The sequence below is a fragment of the Phoca vitulina genome, unplaced genomic scaffold (genome assembly GCF_004348235.1).
Source record: "Phoca vitulina isolate PV1807 unplaced genomic scaffold, GSC_HSeal_1.0 scaffold4, whole genome shotgun sequence".
Classification (NCBI taxonomy): Eukaryota; Metazoa; Chordata; class Mammalia; order Carnivora; family Phocidae; genus Phoca; species Phoca vitulina.
Window position 1 is genome coordinate 77,104,936 of NW_022589707.1, and position 21,318 is coordinate 77,126,253.

At 36.1% G+C, this 21,318-nt stretch overlaps 1 protein-coding gene across 1 annotated transcript in view; it reads right to left on the reverse strand.

Annotated features, from left to right (window-relative positions):
- Positions 1–21,318, reverse strand: part of RSBN1L (round spermatid basic protein 1 like) — a 65,009-nt gene that overhangs the window by 11,933 nt on the left and 31,758 nt on the right. The window contains exons 2-3 of the mRNA XM_032402295.1: positions 19,371–19,487; positions 10,466–11,106 (exon numbers count right to left, since the gene is read on the reverse strand). Coding sequence (XP_032258186.1) covers positions 10,466–11,106; positions 19,371–19,487 — 758 coding nt within the window. The remainder of the gene's footprint in view (positions 1–10,465; positions 11,107–19,370; positions 19,488–21,318) is intronic.

Genomic DNA, 21,318 nt, shown 5'->3' on the forward strand with positions numbered 1-21,318 from the left:
GGGATTGAGCCCTGCATCAGGCTCCTTCCTCAGCGGGAAGCCTGCTTCTCCCTCTCCCTCTGCTTCTCCCCCTGCTTGTGTTCCCTCTCTCGCTGTGTGTGTCTCTCTCTCTGTCAAATAAATAAATAAAATCTTTAAAAAAAAAAAAAAAAAGGAATCTTGATACCTGAATTCTGGCAAGCACATTTAAATCCTGCAAAGAAATCTATGCCTTTTCATACCCTAATGTTAGGAAACAAGAATCTTTATAAAGCAAAACAACTTCCTTTCATGGGGCGCCTGGGTGGCTCAGTAGGTTAAGCATCCAACTCTTGATCTTGGCTCAGGTCATGATCCTGAGATCGAACCCGAGTGGGGCTTCATGCTCAGCGGGGAATCTACTTGAGATTCTCTCCCTCTCCCTCTCTGCCCCTTCCCCCTCCATGTGTGTGGCATGCACTTCCTCTCTCCAAAATAAACAAACAAATCTTAAAAAATAAAGTACATTGTAATACTTTTACTTATATACCATTTAACCCAACTTTCTAGTTTAATGACCCAATATTCAAACATTCACTAAGTCAGTTGGAATCATTAATTTAATGTTTTAAACATGGCAAATTACATAAAACAATGCAACCAAATTAAAAAACACATATCTCTTGAGAAAATATACAGATGGCACTTAAGCAGTTAAAACAAAATATAAGAATACAATCCACACACCTTTCAGAAAAATAGAAATAGTTCTCAATTTAGGTGACACCTATTTTATTAAATACTATATAACAAATATCCCCTACTACATGGAATGAAATAAAATCTACAATATCGTAAGATTAAAAAGCCTCAATTCTCCAAAAATCATCTATCCAACTATTACACTCAAGGGCAATGGGGCAGGGGAGGAAAAAGATAAGGGTTTAAAGAATCTCTAGATAGCCAAAATAAATGCCGTAAGACCATGGGAGACTCATAAAAGGGTCTCTTCTGACACATGTTTCTACATTAGGCACAATTCTCACTAACCTCTAAAATCATAAAGGATAAGAAACTACAAATTTGAAGGGGGAGGAGTAGCAGGAAGCAAGCATACATAGCTGCAGCTCCCTAGGATGTCAGTATTATAGCATCATAATGACAAACCTAGACTGAAAAAGGATAGCTTCACTAAAATCTTGGTACCCAAAACTAAAGACTTCCATTATCTAGAAAAATCACCTATCTCAAAAACCTCACATCATGATAATACTGGACATGAGATTACTGTATTTGCTTTTTTTCCACTTCAGTAAACATTAATCAAACCATCAGTTTTCTGATGCAATTAAAATAATTACTAGAAAATATCAAGACATGTCACTGCTTTAAAACATATCCTATATGCTTCCTAAAAGAAAAATGCGTTGTTACAAAGAGTACACATATTTTTCCTCCCAATTTAGGTATAGCTCTTTCAAAAGACAACACAGTAAAAGATAGAAACAATACTTATTTATATATTTGCAAATACTTATATTTCAATAGTTCACATTTAAATAGTACCTGTTAGAACAGATAGATAGATTTTAATCTAAATCTCCTCCCTACAGCTCCTCCCCTTGCCATCCCCAGCCCTGGTAAAAAAAACCTACCAATATCATGACTGCATGTTTACCTTTCCCCTCATATATTCTCTACAAATGTTATAGAGGGAAAGAAAAAAACAGGAAATAGGAGACTTCTTGTACCCACTGCCAGTAAGTGCCAATAACAAAATCTCAGAAATACTGGTTAACAAGAAATGAACTGTTTAATTAAATTATATTTAAACTAAAATCCTAGGGGTGCCTGCATGGCTCAGTCAGTTGAGCGTCTGCCTTCGGCTCAGGACATGATCCCAGGGTCCTGGGATTGAGCCCCTGCATGGCCGCCCCCCCTCCGCTCAGTGGGGAGTGTGCTTCTCCCTCTGTCCCGGCCCCCCACTCATGCTTGTACTCTCTCTCTCTGAAATATCTTTAAAAAATAAACTAAAATCCTATTCATTACTCGTTGTATGAAAAGTAATCTTTAAAACAAACAAACAAAAGACCTTATGATTCTGAGGTCAGCCCGCTATAAAAAGAATAAAGTAGCTTTTCTGACAGGGAATACATTGCCAAAAATAAATCTGTTAGACTTAAAACTGTTTTATGTATAAAAATTGCTACAACAAGGGAAGAAGCAAATATGGTAATAAGTAATTCAAAAAAACCATGAATGACTCACTTGAAATGACTTGCTGTTTCCGAAAATATGTTTCCTTATATGGCAGCCCCTGAAAAGAGGATTCTATATAGTCCACCAAGTTTGGGAAACTCTTCTGTTTGGGAGGCTTACCACACACACTATTACTGACGTTTCTGAGAGGTCTTAAATGGTAAACATAACTTATTTGGCTCAGTATTACACAAAGTATTCTGACTTCAAAACCTGTTTTTCTCATAGTTGTTTTAGCATACCTATCAACATCTCAAGACATTAAAAGTTCCACAGAATAATGGTGAACCATAATAAATACAGAAGATATTACAGATGTTCCTACCTAGCATAAGCATCAATCTGAAGAAAATACAAAAACAGGATAGTTATCAGAACAAAAATTGAGGGGGTGAGGGCAATTCTGGGTGTTTTGTGGGGAGGGGTAAAGGTGAGGGAAAGTCTTATCTTAAAAAACAAGGTTTAGCTCATCACATTCTTTCTGAGGCAATCTAAAATCTAACATAAATGAGTGTGCCACAAGAGGGAGCCATTTCCCAACACATCTGGCATATTCTTCCAAATCAAAATATAATAGGTAATGACATTTAGTCAACATTCTATTTCAAAAATATCCATATAATTTCATGTAAAATAAGGATGAAAGTGTTATTATCCATTTTAAAATCAGCACAATAAAGGAAAAAGTCCCCTTTCTCAATTAGAGCATCTGGTACCAGCCACAGTAATATTTTGTACAGATCAGCTCATAAGCTTTCAAGGAAGATGTGACAGGCACAAATGGTCAAAATGAGAATTTAGTACAAAGGTAGCCAATGGTTCAAAGATGGCATACCAAATGATCTTTATTGCCTAGCACAGTGAATGATTCTAGCAAGAAGTTCATTCTCCCTTCATTTTGCAGAGGGGCAAAGCTTAACAGATCAGATCAGATTTAATAACTGTTTCACTATTAAGATATTAGCCACTTAGTCATGATTAGTTAACACCTTGACCTAAGTTACCTGATACAAACAACTTAGAACCAGGATAAAATAAAAACAAGATTTAGAGTTTGGGGCAGGGGAAAGGGTGGTGAGAAGACAACTGCTCCGTTTTCATATTCTTACAGCTCTAACTACAGGGTTCAGAGTATATGCTGCTTAAATACTGAGTAACAAGAAAGAAATCTTATTTATTCCTTGACAGACAAAACTCCTATCTCACTTGCCTTTTTGTTTCCCTACTATCAAATGAATATTTGAACCAAGTGGAGATGGTAGAAAAATTAGAACAAATGTGGAGGTTGCAAATAACCAAAAATTCTTCTCAAGTATGTATGCTCACTTCTGAGCAACATGACTGCACCAGTCCTATCATCATGAAGTGAATGTGGTTTTGGCCTTTTCACTTCCTTTGGCCAATGGACATTAGCAAACACAGCACAAGCAGAGGCTTGTGCACTGGGGATTGCCCTCTTTTTGCTCCATGGAACCCTACAACAAACATCATGTGTATGAGCTCAGGCTAACCCGCTACATGATTAGAGAAATGTGATCATCACTCCAGGGGACACTGCACCAACCACCAGACATACAAGCAAGATCTCCTAAGACCAATTGACCTGCCAACCACCAGACATGTAAATGAGGCCACCCAGCCCCAGACAAGATGACAAAAACCCTAAGAACTCTCCAGACAGCCCAAAGAACTGTGAGAAATCACTTTAAGGCATTAGGTTTTCAGGGTTTTGTTTTCTACAGCAAAAGAACGGATATAGACAGGTTACAAACTTACGATAAAAATCCGGGTATGTTTCTATTCTCAAAGACTTTTATCATACAGTTTGACTGACACTGTGACTCAGAGCCACAACTTAGAGACATGACATGACCTATTAAAACAATATATAATTTCACATGGCCTTTAAATTTTTCAGGCAACTTGCAAGGATACAGATGAAGACGGAAAACATTATTATACAAGTAAAAAGAATTCCATAACCAAAAGAATTCAAAGGCTAGGATGTCTTGATCCTCTGTCACTGCCATGTGTGTGTGTGTACTGTTGTATACACATGTACACACATATCCACCAAAAAAACTCAAATTAACATGTTTTAAGGATAAAGGCTAAACAGGTGCAAAAATGAATTTTTGTGACAACTACAGAGTAATTATTACAAAGATAAACACTATCACTATAAAGATCATAGAAATAGCTACATAATTTGTCATCTTTTAGTTTCCACAGAATTGAGGGGAAATGAATTTTGGTTAAATTTTGGTTGCTAGGATTTTAATTGGGAAGGAAGGAAGGAAAGAGGGAAGGAAAGAAGGAAGGAAGGAAAGGAGGAAACAAACTAGTCTCATGAGGATGGACTTAGTTTGGGTTCCATAAGCCACTGGTAGTCAGGGCCACCAGGTTGCATTATCAAGAGTTGTAGTAACAATTTACATCATCATATACAGTGGCCCTGCTGGTGGTATTAATTCTTTGGGTCTGATCTAAACTTGGGCATATGAGGACGTGTTTTAAAGTTGAAATTAATGAGGTTTTATTTACATTTCAAGCTTCAATATTTACACAGAGTACAATATTAGAATGCAAGAAAACAATCAAAAACTAATGATGTAATGTATGGTGAATAACATAACATAATAAAAAAAAGAATGCAAGAAAACATAGAACATATATTTTAAATTATTATATATACTATTTTATCCACTAAAAAATTGTGCTAATTCATTACATAGATACTCATCATCATTATCATTATGAATTTCTTTAATGCTGCTAAATGTATTTTCTAAACTAAGATTAAATAAAAACAACAAAGGTCAGATTTTTTTTTTTTTAAGATTTTATTTATTTGACAGAGGCAAAGCGAGAGAGGGAACACAAACAGGGGGAGTGGGAGAGGGAGAAGCAGGCTTCCTGCGGAGCAGGGAGCCCAATGTGGGGCTCGATCCCAGGACCCTGGGATCATGACCTGAGCCAAAGGCAGACACTTAATGATGGAGCCACCCAGGTGCCCAACAAAGGTCAGATTTGTACCCTTCTCTATCAACTCATTCAATTATCTCTTCTCATGTTTCTAGATCTTTTGAATACTGCTTTTCAGACTGGTTTTGACTGGATCAAAGGTTTGTCAGAATATAAAAGGTAGAAAGGGGAATTAAAGGGTAGTTACTGGATTACAAAATTTTATTTTTTAAAGATTTTATTTATTTATTTGACAGAGAGAGACACAGCGAGAGAGGGAACACAGCAGGGGGAGTGGGAGAGGAAGAAGCAGGCTTCCTGCAGAGCAGGGAGCCCAATGCGGGGCCCGATCCCAGGACTATGGGATCATGACCTGGGCCGAAGGCAGATGCTTAACAACTGAGCCACCCAAGCAGCCCTGGATTACAAAATTTTAAAATTCAAAACTTCTCTACAGCTCTGCTTTCCTCTGCTCTGTAAAAAGCATTCTTTCTCATATAGAGCAGGTTCTACTGAACCTAACCCCTTGAACTTTGTTAACAAGAAGTCATGACCAAATCATCAAGCTGGAACATGAATTTGGCTTTATTTCCCACAACTTGTCTTTGTTATGGTTGATATTAAGTGAAACTACATTCCAATATTGATACATCCTTTCCTTTCTCCCCTAGAAGACTAACACACAATTAGTTCAGTTAACGTTACCTCAACCAATTCTTTTGGTGAAAACAAATTCACATGGCATTATGTAAGCTAATTCATTTAACATCACCAAAATACATAGCTTCACTATGTGATTCTACTAACAAGTGTGCATGATGCACAATAATACCACAGATAAGGGGGGAAAGGATGCTGGAAGAGAAATAAGGTACAAGATACACTTTCAATTTCTCAAGATGAGTGTTAATGTCATATTCTAAAAGTACTCAGGGGGCGCCTGGGTGGCTCAGTCGGTTAAGTGTCTGCCTTTGGCTCAGGTCATGATCCCGGGGTCCTGGGATCGAGCTCCGCATCGGGCTCCCTCCCTCAGCAGGAAGCCTGCTTCTCCCTCTCCCACTCCCCCTGCTTGTGTTCCCTCTCTAGCTGTCTCTGTCAAAAAAAAAAAAAAAAAAAAAAATTAAAAGTACTCAGAGCTTCCAAGTTCTCAAAAAGAGTGATCAATAAAATGAAGTCCTCAAATACCTAGGAATAAATCTCAAAGGATGTGTAAGATCTATAGGATGAAAAAAATATATTATTGAGAGAAAATAAAAGACAAATGAAGGGAAATACCATGATCACAGACTGGAAGATTCAATATTGTAAAGACATCAATCCTACCCAAACTTGAACTACAACTTCCATGTAATCCCAATCAATATCCTAAGCAGATTTTTCTGTGGAACCAGACAAACTAACTGTGAAGTTTATATGGAAATATAGAGAGCCAAGAAAATCTTGAAGAATAGCAAAACTGATACTTATTCTACTAGAGACCAAGTTTTATTATAAAGTTAAGACAATTAAGACAAATAGAATAATGAAATTAGAGGGAGTCCAGAAACACCACATATATGATTCAGATGATTCATGGCTAAGATGACATGACACTGTAATGTGGAATTGGTGCCTTTTCAATAAATGATCATGTCCACTGAGTACCTATATGGAAAAATATGAACCTTGAAGTTTACCTCATACCATACACAAAAATCAACTCCAAAAATACTGTAGATTTAAATGCAAAAGGTAAAACAATGAAAGTTTCAAGAAAAAAACTTTAGAGAATACATTAATGACCTGGGGTAGGCAAAGATTTCTTAAACAGGACACAAAAAGCACTAATCGTAAATGGGGAAAAAACTGACAAATGAGATCACATTAAACTTGAGAACTTCTAGTCATCAAAAGACACTCTTAAAGAGTAAAAAGGCAAGCCACTCAGTGAGAGGGCGTATTTGCAATACATATATCTGACAAGATTCTTATCCACAATATATTAAGAAGCCCAACAAACCAATTAGAAAGAAAAGCCAATAGGAAAATGTACAAAAGAGTACACTCGCTAGTTTTAGAAAGAGGATATCCAACTGGACAATAATTACATAAAAAGGAGCTTGACTTCTTTAGTCATCAGGGAAGTGCAAATTAAAACCACAATGAGATACTACTACACAGCCACCAGAATGGCTAAAATGAAAAAGACAGACACTACTAAGTGTAGCCAAAGACGTGTACCACTGCTGGTGGGAATGTAAATTGGTACAATAACTTCTGGAAAACCTGTAGTAGCTAGTAAAGCTGAACATTTGTGTACTTTCTGATCCTGAAATTCCAATCTTATATACATACCCAACAGAAACAAATACATATGTCCACTAAAACACATGTACAAAAATATTCACAGCACCCACTGTAACCGCCACAAACTAGAAACAAATATCCATCCACCATAAACAGAACAAATAAATTGTCGTTTATTCATACAACAGAATGCCATACAGCAATGAGAAAATAAACTGTTATTATATACAAGATGGATGAATCTCACAAACATAATGCTAAAGGAAGGAAGCCACATACAACAATTCACATACTAGTTGATTCTATTATAAAAGTCCAAAACCAGGCAAAATTTATCTGTGGTATTTGAAGTCAGAAAGTGGTTACCTGGGTGTTTGTGTATGTATGGGTGGGGGGCACAAAGTAGTGATAAAGAAGGGTTTGGAGGAAGCTCTGACTACTAGTAATATTCTACTTCTTAAAATTATACATGTGTTCATTTAGTAAAGCTTCATTAAGCTATAGATTTATAATGTGTGCATTCTGTGTATGTATACTTCAATAAAAAGTTTATTTAAAAAATCAGTTTAACTGGGGGTACCTGGGTGGCTCAGTCGGTTAAGCATCTCCTTTCGGCTCAGATCATGATCCCAGGCTCCTGGGATCAAGCCCCGCCATCGGGCTCCCTGCTCAGCAGGAAGTCTGCTTCTCCCTAGCCCTGTGCCCCTCCTCCCTGTGTTCTCTCTCTCTCTCTGTCAAATAAATAAATAATAAAATCCTTTTAAAAAATCAGTTTAACAAAAGCTTCAAAAAGTTTATCTTTAAAAATTTTTTTAATTGAAAATGAAAAACAAAACTATCATATGATCCAGCAATTTCACTTCTGGGTATTTAACCAAAGGAAATGAGATCCTATCTTGAATAGATAGATGCACCCCCTATGTTTACTGCAGGTCCCTTTCCCCCAGGTCCTGGCAGCCACCAATCTGCTGTCTGTTTCTATAGATTTACCTATTCTCATTATTTCATATAAATGAAATCATACAATATGTGACCTTTTGCGACTAGCTTCTTTCACTCAACATAATGTTTTGAAGGTTCATCCGCACTATGTATCAGCATGTATCAGTATTTCATTCCTTTTTATGGCTCAATAATATCCCACTGTGTGCATGTATCGTAATTTAGTCAATTCCTTATCAGTATATAAAACATTTGTGGTAATTTTTGATCTTCAGTACTTGCTGAACTCCCTACCCTAAATTAACACACTCAAAAATCTTCATTCAGGGGCGCCTGGGTGGCTCAGTCATTAAGCATCTGCCTTCGGCTCAGGTCATGATCTCAGAGTCCTGGGTTCGAGCCCCGCATTGGACGCCCTGCTCCACAGGAAGCCTGCTTCTCCCTCTCCCACTCCCCCTGCTTGTGTTTTCTCTCTCGCTGTGTCTCTCTCTGTCAAATAAATAAATAAAATCTTAAAAAAAAAAAAAAACCTCCTCATTCAGAAACTAGCCATCACCTATTCAACAAAATGGAAAGTTGTAATATTATATACCAAGTCAGTGTAACAACTCTCTTTGTATAACCTGTTAATATTCTATGAAATATTTCTAACCAACAGCCCTGTGAATTGAGCAATATTATCTTTATTTTGTATGTGAGGAAACTCAGACACAGAGCTTAAGTAGCTGTCTAATGTCACAGCTGGTAAACGACAAGACCAGGACTAGCTCCCTTCTCTTTGCATCCACCCCATATCAGAGCTCATCCAGCTACCCACACTAACCCAGTCACACTACAATGACTACAAAAAAATTTGGAAGAGAGGTTCTCACATTCAGGACAAGAAAAGCCTCAAGTTATAAACTGGTTTAGCATGTAAGTTAGTCCCTGTAATTCATAAACCATTTTCCCAAATTAAAAAGCTCTATAAATGGTTTAAAAAAAATCATTCTCTGGAGGGATACCACAAATTAGATTAAGTGACAAGCTTTTCCTGGGAAGAATGAAGAAATTAGAAATAAAAGTATGTGTGCATGTGACTGGACTTCCAGACTACCATTTAAGGCGGAGACTATAACTTAAACACATATCAAAAAAAGAAATACACTCAGAGTAAGTAAAACAGTTCTGGATGAAGACTAAGGAGATCGTGTTCTACTCCTGGTACTGCTGCCAACCTTGAAATGGAAGTTACTCCTATCTATGTTTGTTTGCGTATCTGTAAAGTGAGAAAGGTTGGGATAGATGATCACTAAGATCCCTTTGAGACTTTACTTTTTTCCCTCCTTCCAAACTAGAATGATGTCAATTATTCCTTAGAAAACTGGGAACTTTAGCACCCATAAATATGAAAATTGGCTGATCTCCTGGCCTAAGCAGTCCCTGATCTGAGAGTGGGTAACAAATGGCAATGGCCTTTCAGATGAGCCCACATGGACTTTCAAGAGCAAATGGACTTGATTCTGCCTCTGCTTTCTAAAATAATGTATATTCTACACCGTAGAGAAGGGTAGGAAAAGGAAGTTAGCTCAATAAAAGCACTGCTACACTAATCTCCTCACATAAATGCAGAATTAACTGACTCCTTTGTACCACAATATATTTAACAGCTAACATTTACTCAGCACCCACTATCTGATGCATCCAGTGTTAAGCAATTTTAAGGCATAAAGCAAGAAGACTTTAGGTGATTTTTAGGTAAGAGAACTGCTTACATGGGAAATACATGGCTAAATTCATCTCAGTCCTTTCATTTCCAAAATAAATACTTGCAAAAAAGGACAACAAAATCTTATTTCATTAATTATCTTTAAGAAAAAAAGAGACTAAGTAGACTCTGAAATTTAAAATCTTACGTTTACATCAAGAAGGTAATTTATTCTTAATATTCCCAAGAGTTGTCATTATATTCTTACCTTTTTATTTCAAACCTATAACAAAATGAAAAACTGAAACTTGTCTAAAATCATGTAACTAAAAGTTAAAAAAAAAAAAAAACTAACTAAAAACCTCTTACCTGAGCATGAAAATTGGACATAGTTGTCGTTTCTATATCCTTCTTTCCTAATATCTCCATTTTCACTGGCGAATTGGGAAAATTAAATGAAAAGTAGTCTAAAAAGTCAGGTAAATAAGTAGCTGCCCCGTGAACAATACCCATTACATAGAAAGCTGCAGAGTTTTCATTTTCACTGAACACCAGATCCACAAACTCTTCGGCAAACCTCTCCATCTCCACAGGAGAAAGGTGGGAGAGTTCATTACTGTAGGCATGGATAACGGATGCACCTCCATTAGGCTGGTGCTCAATATGAATGAGCTGTTTGAACTCCAAGGTGTCCAACCTTTTGAGGTTATTCTGAACCCGTGGCTCCTTTAATGAGACAAATGGAAACTCACTATTCTCAGGAATTTTGGAATCATAGTTCTTGTTATCCAAACTCTTTCCACTGTAATCCTTTACGTTATCATTTAGCATGCCTTTGGCTTCTTGATCTTCAACATCAGATAGCAATCCTGAGCAGATGGTTTGAATAGATTTGCTATACATTTTTGGACGCTTCCGTTTTTCATTCTCTTTGTGTTTCTTTTTCTTTTTCTTCTTTACTTTTTTAATTTGTAAGTCTTCAGCATTTGTTTTTGGTTTCTCCTTCCCACCTGTTGGGAAAAAATTTCTTTAAAAACTCCGTACTTTAGTTACTTAGAAAAAATCACACTTAAGGAACTGTCTTACAATAAATAAGCAAAGTTTACTCAGATTTAGGCTTATATTTGGGACTTGGTTCACACAGTATTGGTAATCATAATTTAGTCTCTTTCCCTTTCTCTACACACACACACACACACACACGAAGGTCTAGGACAAACTTACACCTATAGTGTGCAGGTACCATTCTGACATGTAGTAGATGCTCAGTCAGTGTTTATTGAAGTAATGAATGGAAGTTTTAGAAAGCATAATCTTCAAATTTAAATGTAGAAAATCAGAAATGGGAAGGTGAACAGAGGTCAATATGAATAATGCCCTCCAGATGTTTTCCACTGATATATAGCATCATTTTTATTCATCTGAGTTCTCCACAATTGCATATGTGTCAAGACTTGTAAATCACAATGGGAGAAAATGACTTGCATAATATAACAGCAACAAAACACACCAATTCCTTAGCTTTTTACAGTATTTCCTCCTTAGTAAACTACTCTTGCATCTAAAATGGGCTATTTTAGAGATCTACTGGAGTTTGCAAAGTTCCTGATGAAAACCCAATAAGGCACCATAAAGAAGATGACAGAATTAGAATAATTTTTCATGTCCTAAGCATAAATGATACCATGTACTAGTAAAGAGATGAATATAAAAGATTTGGGGCATTATAAGTTTATATATTAATGAGCTTCTGTAACTGAAGTCAGGTAGACTCTGCACCCAGAAATTTAGAACTCCAAAAAATAAAAGAGTAATCCACGGAGTCTATACAGCGATAGACTAAGTGCACATATAAACACGTAACATTATCACAATATATTTCTGTAAAATAAGAAAAAAGGAGAAAGTAAACATCTTCACAAGAAAATATTATGCTTCCTAAGATAATATGAGAAAGCCATTAAGGTAAGAGTTAAGAAAAGAAGGCATTCACTGTTTCCACCTGTTATTTCACTTTTATAGACAACCTGTTATGAATTAAATCTTCCCAATCTGCTTCCTTACCTGAATTTTTCCATATTCACGTATGTCTTTTATTCCTGTCTCCAGTGAGTGAGATGTCCTGCCTACTTTTCAAAAATAAGTCCTTCCCACCAATTCCAAAAACCCTTACAAAAATAGTTCCCTCTCCTCTTCTTTTGACCACACTTCTCATAAAGAACCCTCTATGCCAAGTGTCTTCCGTTCATTATCTTATCATTCTTGTTCCTTAAATTCTAGGTCTGCTTCCAGTCTACTCAAATTTACTTTCCCATAATGTTCAAATATCAAATCCAGTGATATTATTTCAAATCATTCTTCCTGGTCTCTCCAAGGTTTAACAATTATCCAGTTCATCCTTGATTTTTTACTTCTTTATTAATTTTTGGTCTAACAGCTTCATGACCAGCATCCTGAATTCTGGAGCCATATTAATCTTTCTATAAGTTTTATATATTGTTTGATCATATTCATCCCTTGAGTAAACTTCTTTCAAGTGTTCTCAATACCTACCAAATAAAATATAACCACTCCAGTATGGAGTCCCAAGACAATGCTCTCAAGTACTTTATTCTCTGGTCAATCTGCATTATTTAAAATTTCTTATAAAACACTTAGTCCTGCCTTTTCTTTCTACTACTTGCAAAGGCATTTCCTCTCCCTAAAATACTCTTGTCCTGACCTCTCTCTTACCTATTCTTTAAAAACAACTCATATCATTTCCTTCATTTTGCTTTCCCTCATTTCTCTAGTTGGAACTGGAATCACTTCATTCTAAATTCATATAAAGTTATTTTTTTCACTCATAGGATACCTGTATATCAGATGTCCTTCCACATATTGTATGAGTGAAACAAGTAATTTTTATATGGATTCAGAGTGAAGTGATACCTCTCCCCCGTCATTGTAACCTTTGTGGCATTTAATATATCATTACAGATGAATATTTAATGAATCCATGAATGAAAACATTTCACTCACCAACAAACTAACTGAGGTTTGTGTAATTTTTCCTTGTCCCCCTTTCAGCCAAAGTTTTCCACAATATAAATGCCACTACATTCTAATCTTGGAAACAAACATAAAAATTCTCTCAAGTTGGGGCGCCTGGGTGGCTCAGGCGGTTGAGCATCAGACTCTTGGTTTCAACTGAGGTCGTGGTCTCAGGGTCATGAGATCAAGCCCTGCAACGGGCTCCACGCTCAAGCTTGGAGTCTGCTCGGGATTCTCTCTCCCTCTCCTTGCCCCTCCTGCTTGTGTGCACTCTCTCTCTAATAAGTATTTTTTTAAAAAAGAAAATTCTCTCAACTTGATGGCAATTCTAAAAAGGGGAAGTTTACTGTTAACAGTAAACCATCACTTCTAAAAATTCATAAATAGGGACGCCTGGGTGGCTCAGTCGTTAAGCGTCTGCCTTCAGCTCAGGTCATGATCCCAGGGTCCTGGGATCGAGCCCCGCATCAGGCTCCCTGCTCGGCGGGAAGCCTGCTTCTCCCTCTCCCACTCCCCTTGCTTGTGTTCCCTCTCTCGCTGTGTCACTATCTTTCAAATAAATAAATTCTTTAAAAATAAAAAAAATAAAAATTCATAAATATGCAATGAAGACTGACTTGGTATAATCATGAAAAGCAAAAATAAAAGCCTTTCAACTTTATTGATTACACAGGTTTGTAAACTCATAAAATTCTCTGAGGAGTCTACTTAGAAGTAAATATATTAACAAATTCATACTTGCTACCTAGGATGAACTATCAAAACATGAGATTCAGGTTAATATCTTAAGAACAAAATTAATGAAAAAAATTAAAATAGGGAGGTAATCAGAATAAAAAATAAAAGAGGTTTTATATGTAAGCAAAATCAAAAATGTGTCAAGGAAAAAAGCAATGAATTAAAAAATACAACTTAAAGTTTAAAAGGCCTAAGTATAATAACTAAGTTGAAAATACATGTAAAATTACACAAATGGATTGCCAAAATAAACAGAATTTCATTTGAATGAAAATATAAGCTTAATATCCTATTACGTTTATGCCTAACACATGTTTAAAAAGTAAAATAGAGGGGCGCCTGGGTGGCTCAGTCATTAAGCATCTGCCTTTGGCTCAGGTCATGATCCCAGGGTCCTGGCATCGAGCCCCGCATCAGGCTCCCTGCTCCGCGGGAAGCCTGCTTCTCCCTCTCCCACCCCCCTGCTTGTGTTCCCTCTCTCGCTGTGTCTCTGTCAAATAAATAAATAAAATCTTTAAAAAAGTAAAATAGAAAATATCCAATCAATAGGATATATGTTACTTTGAAATGAAATAGGCACAACAGTCTATCTATTCTCTAGTCATGAGGATGGATGAAAATAGCAATAATATTAAATAGTCAGATGAAAAATGCAAAATAGTAAAAAAAATCAGTTAAGAGAGTCTCATAATGAGCATTAAGGAATTAAATTCCCAAGACAAGCTGCTCTGTAATTAAATACTAAAGTGAGCACAGTATGCAGAAGAGAGTTAACATAACATGCCTGAGACTGCTAATCTTAGGAAGGCCTGCTTGCAAGGTTGGCCCTTGGCTGGCATCTGAGAAGCTTGTTCTTTGGGAATGTTCCCACAAATCCCTGATAAGAGTGGCTCACTGTACCTAAACTTTTTGTGTAAACAATCTGTTTTATACTGAACACATGTTTTCCTTCTGAGAGCCTGGAATTTTGGTACATGCTAGACAGAAGGTGCCTATGTAATCAACCTCCAATAGAAACCCTGGGCATCAAGTCTCTAACGAGCTTCCTGGTAGACAACATTTCACATGTGTCGTCACATGTGTATCCTGTATGATTCCACTTGGACAGTACTCTTGGAAGCTTATGCCTGGTTTCCTCCAGACATCCCATGTGCCTTTTTTCTCTACAGATTTTACTTTGTATCCTCCACTGTAGTAAATCATAGCCATGAGTACATCTATATGCTGAGTCATATGAGTCCTCTTAGCAAATCACCAAACCTGGGGGTAGTCTCGGGGACCTCTGATAGACACAGGTAAAATGCATTCTTTATATTTAAACCAAACCGAGGCACTAGCATTTACTAGATAGATTTTTAAAGTTTTATATAATCTGTCATTCATTTCCTGTCTTAGAATGACATATGAAATGCAGTAGATATATAATGAGAAAATTTTAAAAATACTTTAAGGAAAACCAAAAATAAAAATAAAAATAAAAATAAAATACTTTAAGGAAATTAGACAATTTTGAATATCAATGTTCTTCTATTACACTAAAAAGTACTTAAAGTACACCTTTCTCTAAATCCTGTAAATCTTCAAATCAGACCTATACTTTATTAAAAGGATCCTAATAAGCACCCATAACAGAAAGAATAGAAGTGTTGTCAGTAATTTGGACCCTCAAAAAATATAAAGGTATAAGGTTGATAGGGAATCCTCCCTCCACAGATCCACAGATCCATGCACACAGTGGACCCCAGACACATACACAGACACATGGCACCAGACACACAAATGCAAACAGAGGCAAAGAGAGATTCCGACACAGAGAAAGGTGCACACACAGCCAGAGAGAACGAGACCGTCACTCAAAGACAGAAAAAAACACACAGAAACAGAAACAAAAATAGCGTATGTTAATGGCTAATTATACCAAAAAAACCTTTAAAAAAATCACAAATTTACTGGCATTTATTTGCACCACTAGCCTTAGGATACTTTGTGTTAATAGAAAAAATAAAGGCTGTCCAGAAAAACTGGTTCTGATTTCATATCTAATACGAGAGTTAATATTTATATATAACTCCATTATCATACATAGAAAAAAAGTAGTAATTAGCTTAGCTATTTTCAATGTCTGGTCTTGGGGGAATGACTTTGCTTTTTTTGCACAGCAATATTTTCACTCTTCCTGACAAGAATTACCCACCTATGACCGACCGACCTTTGGTATACTACCAATAATCTTGGATATTGGCTTCTTTTAACCCCCATGCCCACTGCTCACCAACAAGCTTCTTTGATATACTATAATGATAAAACTTACTCTCAAAAATACTATAATCATAACATCTCTGTTCTTACAACTTTTCACAACAAAAAAAATGGCTGGAACATATAAGTATGCTCAGAAAAAGTAGCTGGCAGACATTAACTATAAAAGGATGAGCTGATAAGCTTATGCGTCAAATATATTTGTTCCTTTAAACTATTTCTCATAAAACAAATAATCCTATTTCATCAGTGAAAAACATTTACAGGATTTCTGCATTAATAAAAACTTTTTAGGGCGACTGGGTGGCTCAGCCGGTTAAGCAGCTGCCTTTAGCTCAAGTCATGATCCCAGGGTCCTAGGATTGAGCTCCTCATTGGGCTCCCTGCTCAGCAGGGGTCTGCTTCTCCCTCTCCCTCTGTGCTCTCCTCTCTCTCAAATAAATAAATAACCTTTTTAGCATGTATATAATTATGTACATATCTCTAGTATACTCAGTTTGATGCAGTTTTTGATAAAAACCTGAAGGAAATGAGGACTGGTGTGAAGTAAGAGTTAGCATCTATTTTAGATGTTCAAGTGCTGTCATCAATCAATGCCTGAATAGCCACAGCCTGCAACATTAGTCTTATCAGAAGGAGAAAATTATAAAGACAAAATAAAGGTTAAAAGCCATGAAGGAAAAAGGGGCACACAGTAGTAAGTAACAGCACACCGCCCCCACCATATTGATTCTGTTGTTGTTGCATGACACCAATAACAAAGAGGGCCTTTCCCTGATCATAAATTAGCAGAGCAAACTGTTTTTACTAGACAATAACAATAGCTAACACTTACTTGCTGCTTACAAGGGGACAGGCACCATTTCCCAATGAATCGTGCTTTATTCATTTAATTATCTATATCTTACCCAGGTAGGAGATAATTTTGTTGTTTTGCAATCACAAGAGTTAATCTTTCATACATTTTTACAAAAAAGATTCATATCCACTTCTTGAATTATCTGTGGGCCAAACACATTACTTGGCACTTCCACCATACCTTACCTCATTTAATCTTCACAACCCTGTAAGGCAGTAATTAAATTATTATTTACCTCTGTTTTACAGTAAATACACTTTCCCCTGGTCATCTCAGAGGTCACTAATTCATTTCCAAAACTATCTCATTTTTTCCCCTTTATCATCACTAGGTTTTCAGTTTAGCTCAGTCCAAAATATCTCCTAGATTTTTCACTTACTTCAAAGTCAAGGTTATTATTGCCTATTACTGAAAAATCTCCATTTTCTGGGGCTATTTTAAATTTTATTTGTATATGTAATCTCTAGATTCACATATTTTACATTAATGGTATGTAAGGAATCCCACATTCAACCCAGTAACATCACTGTACATTCCATTGGATAAGAAAATGATTATCTGACTAAACCGGTAAAAAATGACTATTTGACTAAACCAACAGGATAAAGTTAAGTAAACCCTTCAAGCATGAACCATTAGCCGCTGTACAGCACTAGGGTGGTTAGATTTGACTCCTGCTTCAAAGTCTTACAATCTAATTGGAGAACACAACAAAAACACAATGTCAAAAGAAACAGAATAAAAGGACCATGAGCATTAACTAAGTAGCCATCGACTTAAGCTCTGATCTGCTTCTTCCAAGGTCAAAAGAATTTTATAAAATATAAAGTTCTGACAAGTAGAAAATAGAGCTTAAAGTGTGACCAGGGAACATGACAAAGAATGAAATGAAAATACAGAATCTAATATTCTGTTTATCTTAAATAATATAAATTTTAACCAATTATTTCATTACACATACAGTACTACAGCCTTTTCTTCTTAATGTAGATATAATGGTTTATTAACACATAAATTCAACATCCAATTAATCAATGTGTTCTGATCTACAAATTGTCAATAGGGGCAGGTAATGAATTTGTTAGCTGCCTAACAACCAAAGTGCCACTGATTATCTTGCTACCAGAGTGAATTTAAAACTGTCCTGGTGCGCCTGAGTGGCTCAGTTGTTAAGCATCTGCCTATGGCTCAGGTCATGATGCTAGGAGCTAGGGATCGAGCTTCCTGCTCCTCGGGAAGCCTGCTTCTCCCTCTCCCACTCCCCCTGCATGTGTTCCCTCTCTCACTGTGTCTCCTTCTGTCAAATAAATAAATAAAATCTTTAAAAATAAATAAATAAATAGGGGCGCCTGGGTGGCTTAGACAGTTAAGCATCTGCCTTCAGCTCAGGTCATGATCCCAGGGTCCTGGGATTGAGTCCCGCATCGGGCTCCCCACGGGGAGCCTGCTTCTCCCTCTGCCTCTCTCTCTCTCTCTCATGAATAAATAAATAAATAAAATCTTTAAAATAAATAAATAAAATAAAATAAAACTGTCCTTACTTCTATTTCTACCACACGTATTCCCTGAAAAAGTTCAGATTTACTGATAGGATTTGTATTATTCCCCAACCACCCCCCACCATGTATAAACAGCAACTGAAAACAAATGTAACAATAGAGAAAAAACAGCAAACAAAAAGAGGATGTTCTTTAAGCCTGCAAGAAACACACAGTAAAACAGTATATCTTTTTTTTTTTTTTTTAAGATTTTTATTTATTTATTTATTTGACAGAGAGAGAGAGACAGCGAGAGAGGGAACACAAGCAGGGGGAGAGGGAGAAGGAGAAGCAGGCTTCCCGCAGAGCAGGGAGCCCCATGTGGGGCTCTATCCCAGGACCCTGGGATCATAACCTGAGCCGAAGGCAGACACTCAATGAATGAGCCACCCAGGCACCCCAAAACAGTATACCTTCTAATTCAGCTCAGAATAAAATGTTCCCTCTATGATACCAGACTATGATAGGGTGATTACAGTCAAATATTTTTAAGCTCACTTCTTCTACCATCCCTACCATACTAAAATTGTTTTAGCCTGTTTAGATGATCTAAATATGGGTAAAGACTAGTAATGCAAACAGAATTAGATAACCTATGTTTAAGGAACCTAATAGTTTAATGAAGGCTAAACTTTTCTACTTTTTCATAACTCACTAATGAAATATACTAAAGACATTACTATACAGATTAGAACTCCACACTATTACAAAACTTTCCATATTCTTACCATTAAAGTTTATTCTCAGCAAAATTCAGCAACAAACATTTCTTATTTGAATCACTAAGCCAGTAAGTACACCGAGCAATATAATATAGTACAACTAAAATCACTGAATATAAACTTACTTTTCAGCAAAATCTTTACTTCTCCATTTTCTTTCTTGATCTCATTCATTACTTTATGCTTTTTCTTCTCTCTCTCTTTTTCCTTATCTCTCTCTTTAATTTTGTCTTTGATTTTATCTGAAAGACAAAACCAAGTAAATATTTAAAACTATTTTATAATTTTTCCCCAAGAACTATGTGCAATTTCTAGAATACATCATGAAAAATCAGAATGAAAAACAAACATGCCTTTTGTTCTTCTTCTCAGGTCTGGGGAAAGAGATTTCCAAACTTCCTGTCGTATATTAACATAGAACACATGACATACACATCATAAACTATCAAAATTTATCATTATATATTTCATTCTAGAGATTATTCTTCTTTAATTCATGTCAACCACAATATTAGACTAACTTCAAGTCATTTAAAATAACTTTAATCAAGATAATAAACTACAATGGATAAAGTGCTAGTTTTGAAGTTGGCCATATTTGAATTAATACCATAACAATGGAAAAATTACTCAATCGCAGTGTCTTAACCTATAAAATACTGGTTATCTTTCTCACAGGTTACCATAAGGATTAAACGAAAAAAAAATAAAATGACTACCCAGACCCTGGTATATATATGACTAGATGTTAGTTCCCTTACCCTTACTCCTTTTAAAAAGGATATGACTGATCTGGCTACCTGGTGATATTAGGATGTTAAAATAAAAGGTATAAGAACTCTAGGAATCACTGATCTGCTTTCTAAAAATTTAAATTTGCATTTATAAGATTATCTGATGTCCTATTCTTGCTTAATCAAGCTACTATGCACACAGCAAAACAGAAGATGTAGAGGAGAATTTCAAATAGTAACGTAGCTTTTGCCTTCAAAAAAAAAAAAAAGCTTACTATTGATTACAAAGTCATGATTGAAGCACATAAAAACTGTAAAATACCTTGTAACAGAGATTATATAGTGTATATGCATACTGCAGAATTTCTTAAAATCCTTCCTTACTTTCCTTTCTATAAATACTACCCTAATTCAGGTCCTAATCACCTCATGATTAGATTACCATCTAGATCAGTACTGCCCAGTAGAAATAAAATGCTTACCAGATACGTGAATTTGAATTTTCTAGTAGTCACATTAGACACAAAAACCAACAGGTGAAATTAATTTTAACAATACATTTTATTTAACCAATAGATCTAAAAAATGTCATTTCAAAATGAAACCAACACTAACAAATTATTATTGAGACATCTTACATTGTTTTTCACAATAAGACTTCAAAATCCAGGGTATATTTTACACTTAACAGCACATCTCAATTCAAACTGTTCAACAGTCACATGAGACTGGTGGCTACCACACTGAACAACTCAGGTCTAGGCTACTTAAGCAGATAATTCTCAAAAAATTAAGTCCATGTACTTAATAAACATTTTAAAACTTACACTCATTAATAATAAAAAAATACAAATTCAAATAAGATACTTTACCTTGAAACTTACAAAGTGCTTTTTTTAAAAGTGATAATACTCAAAGCAGAAGAAAGGATAGTTGATGGGAGAGCAAACAAAAACAGGGACTCACCAATTTAACAAATATGCATCGCTGAGTATAAGAAAAGGCTTAGGGAGACAGAAGTGAGTAAATAAGGTCCTCATCTGTTCATATACAACTTAAATTCTAGAAATAGATTAAGCGGTTCTCACGCTTCAGACTAGTTTGCTACTCTTACTTTTTGATGTCTAAAGTCCTTGAAATCCTGTCACAGGCTGTCGTCCAGCCATCAAGTGTTACTCCAAATAGCTGGAACTTAAGACACATATATAAGTTAATATTTCCTAAGTAAACATACATTTTTAGGGGCGCCTGGGTGGCTCAGCCGTTAAGCATCTGCCTTCGGCTCAGGTCATGATCCCAGGGTCCTGGGATCTAGCCCCGCATCGGGCTCCCTGCTCAG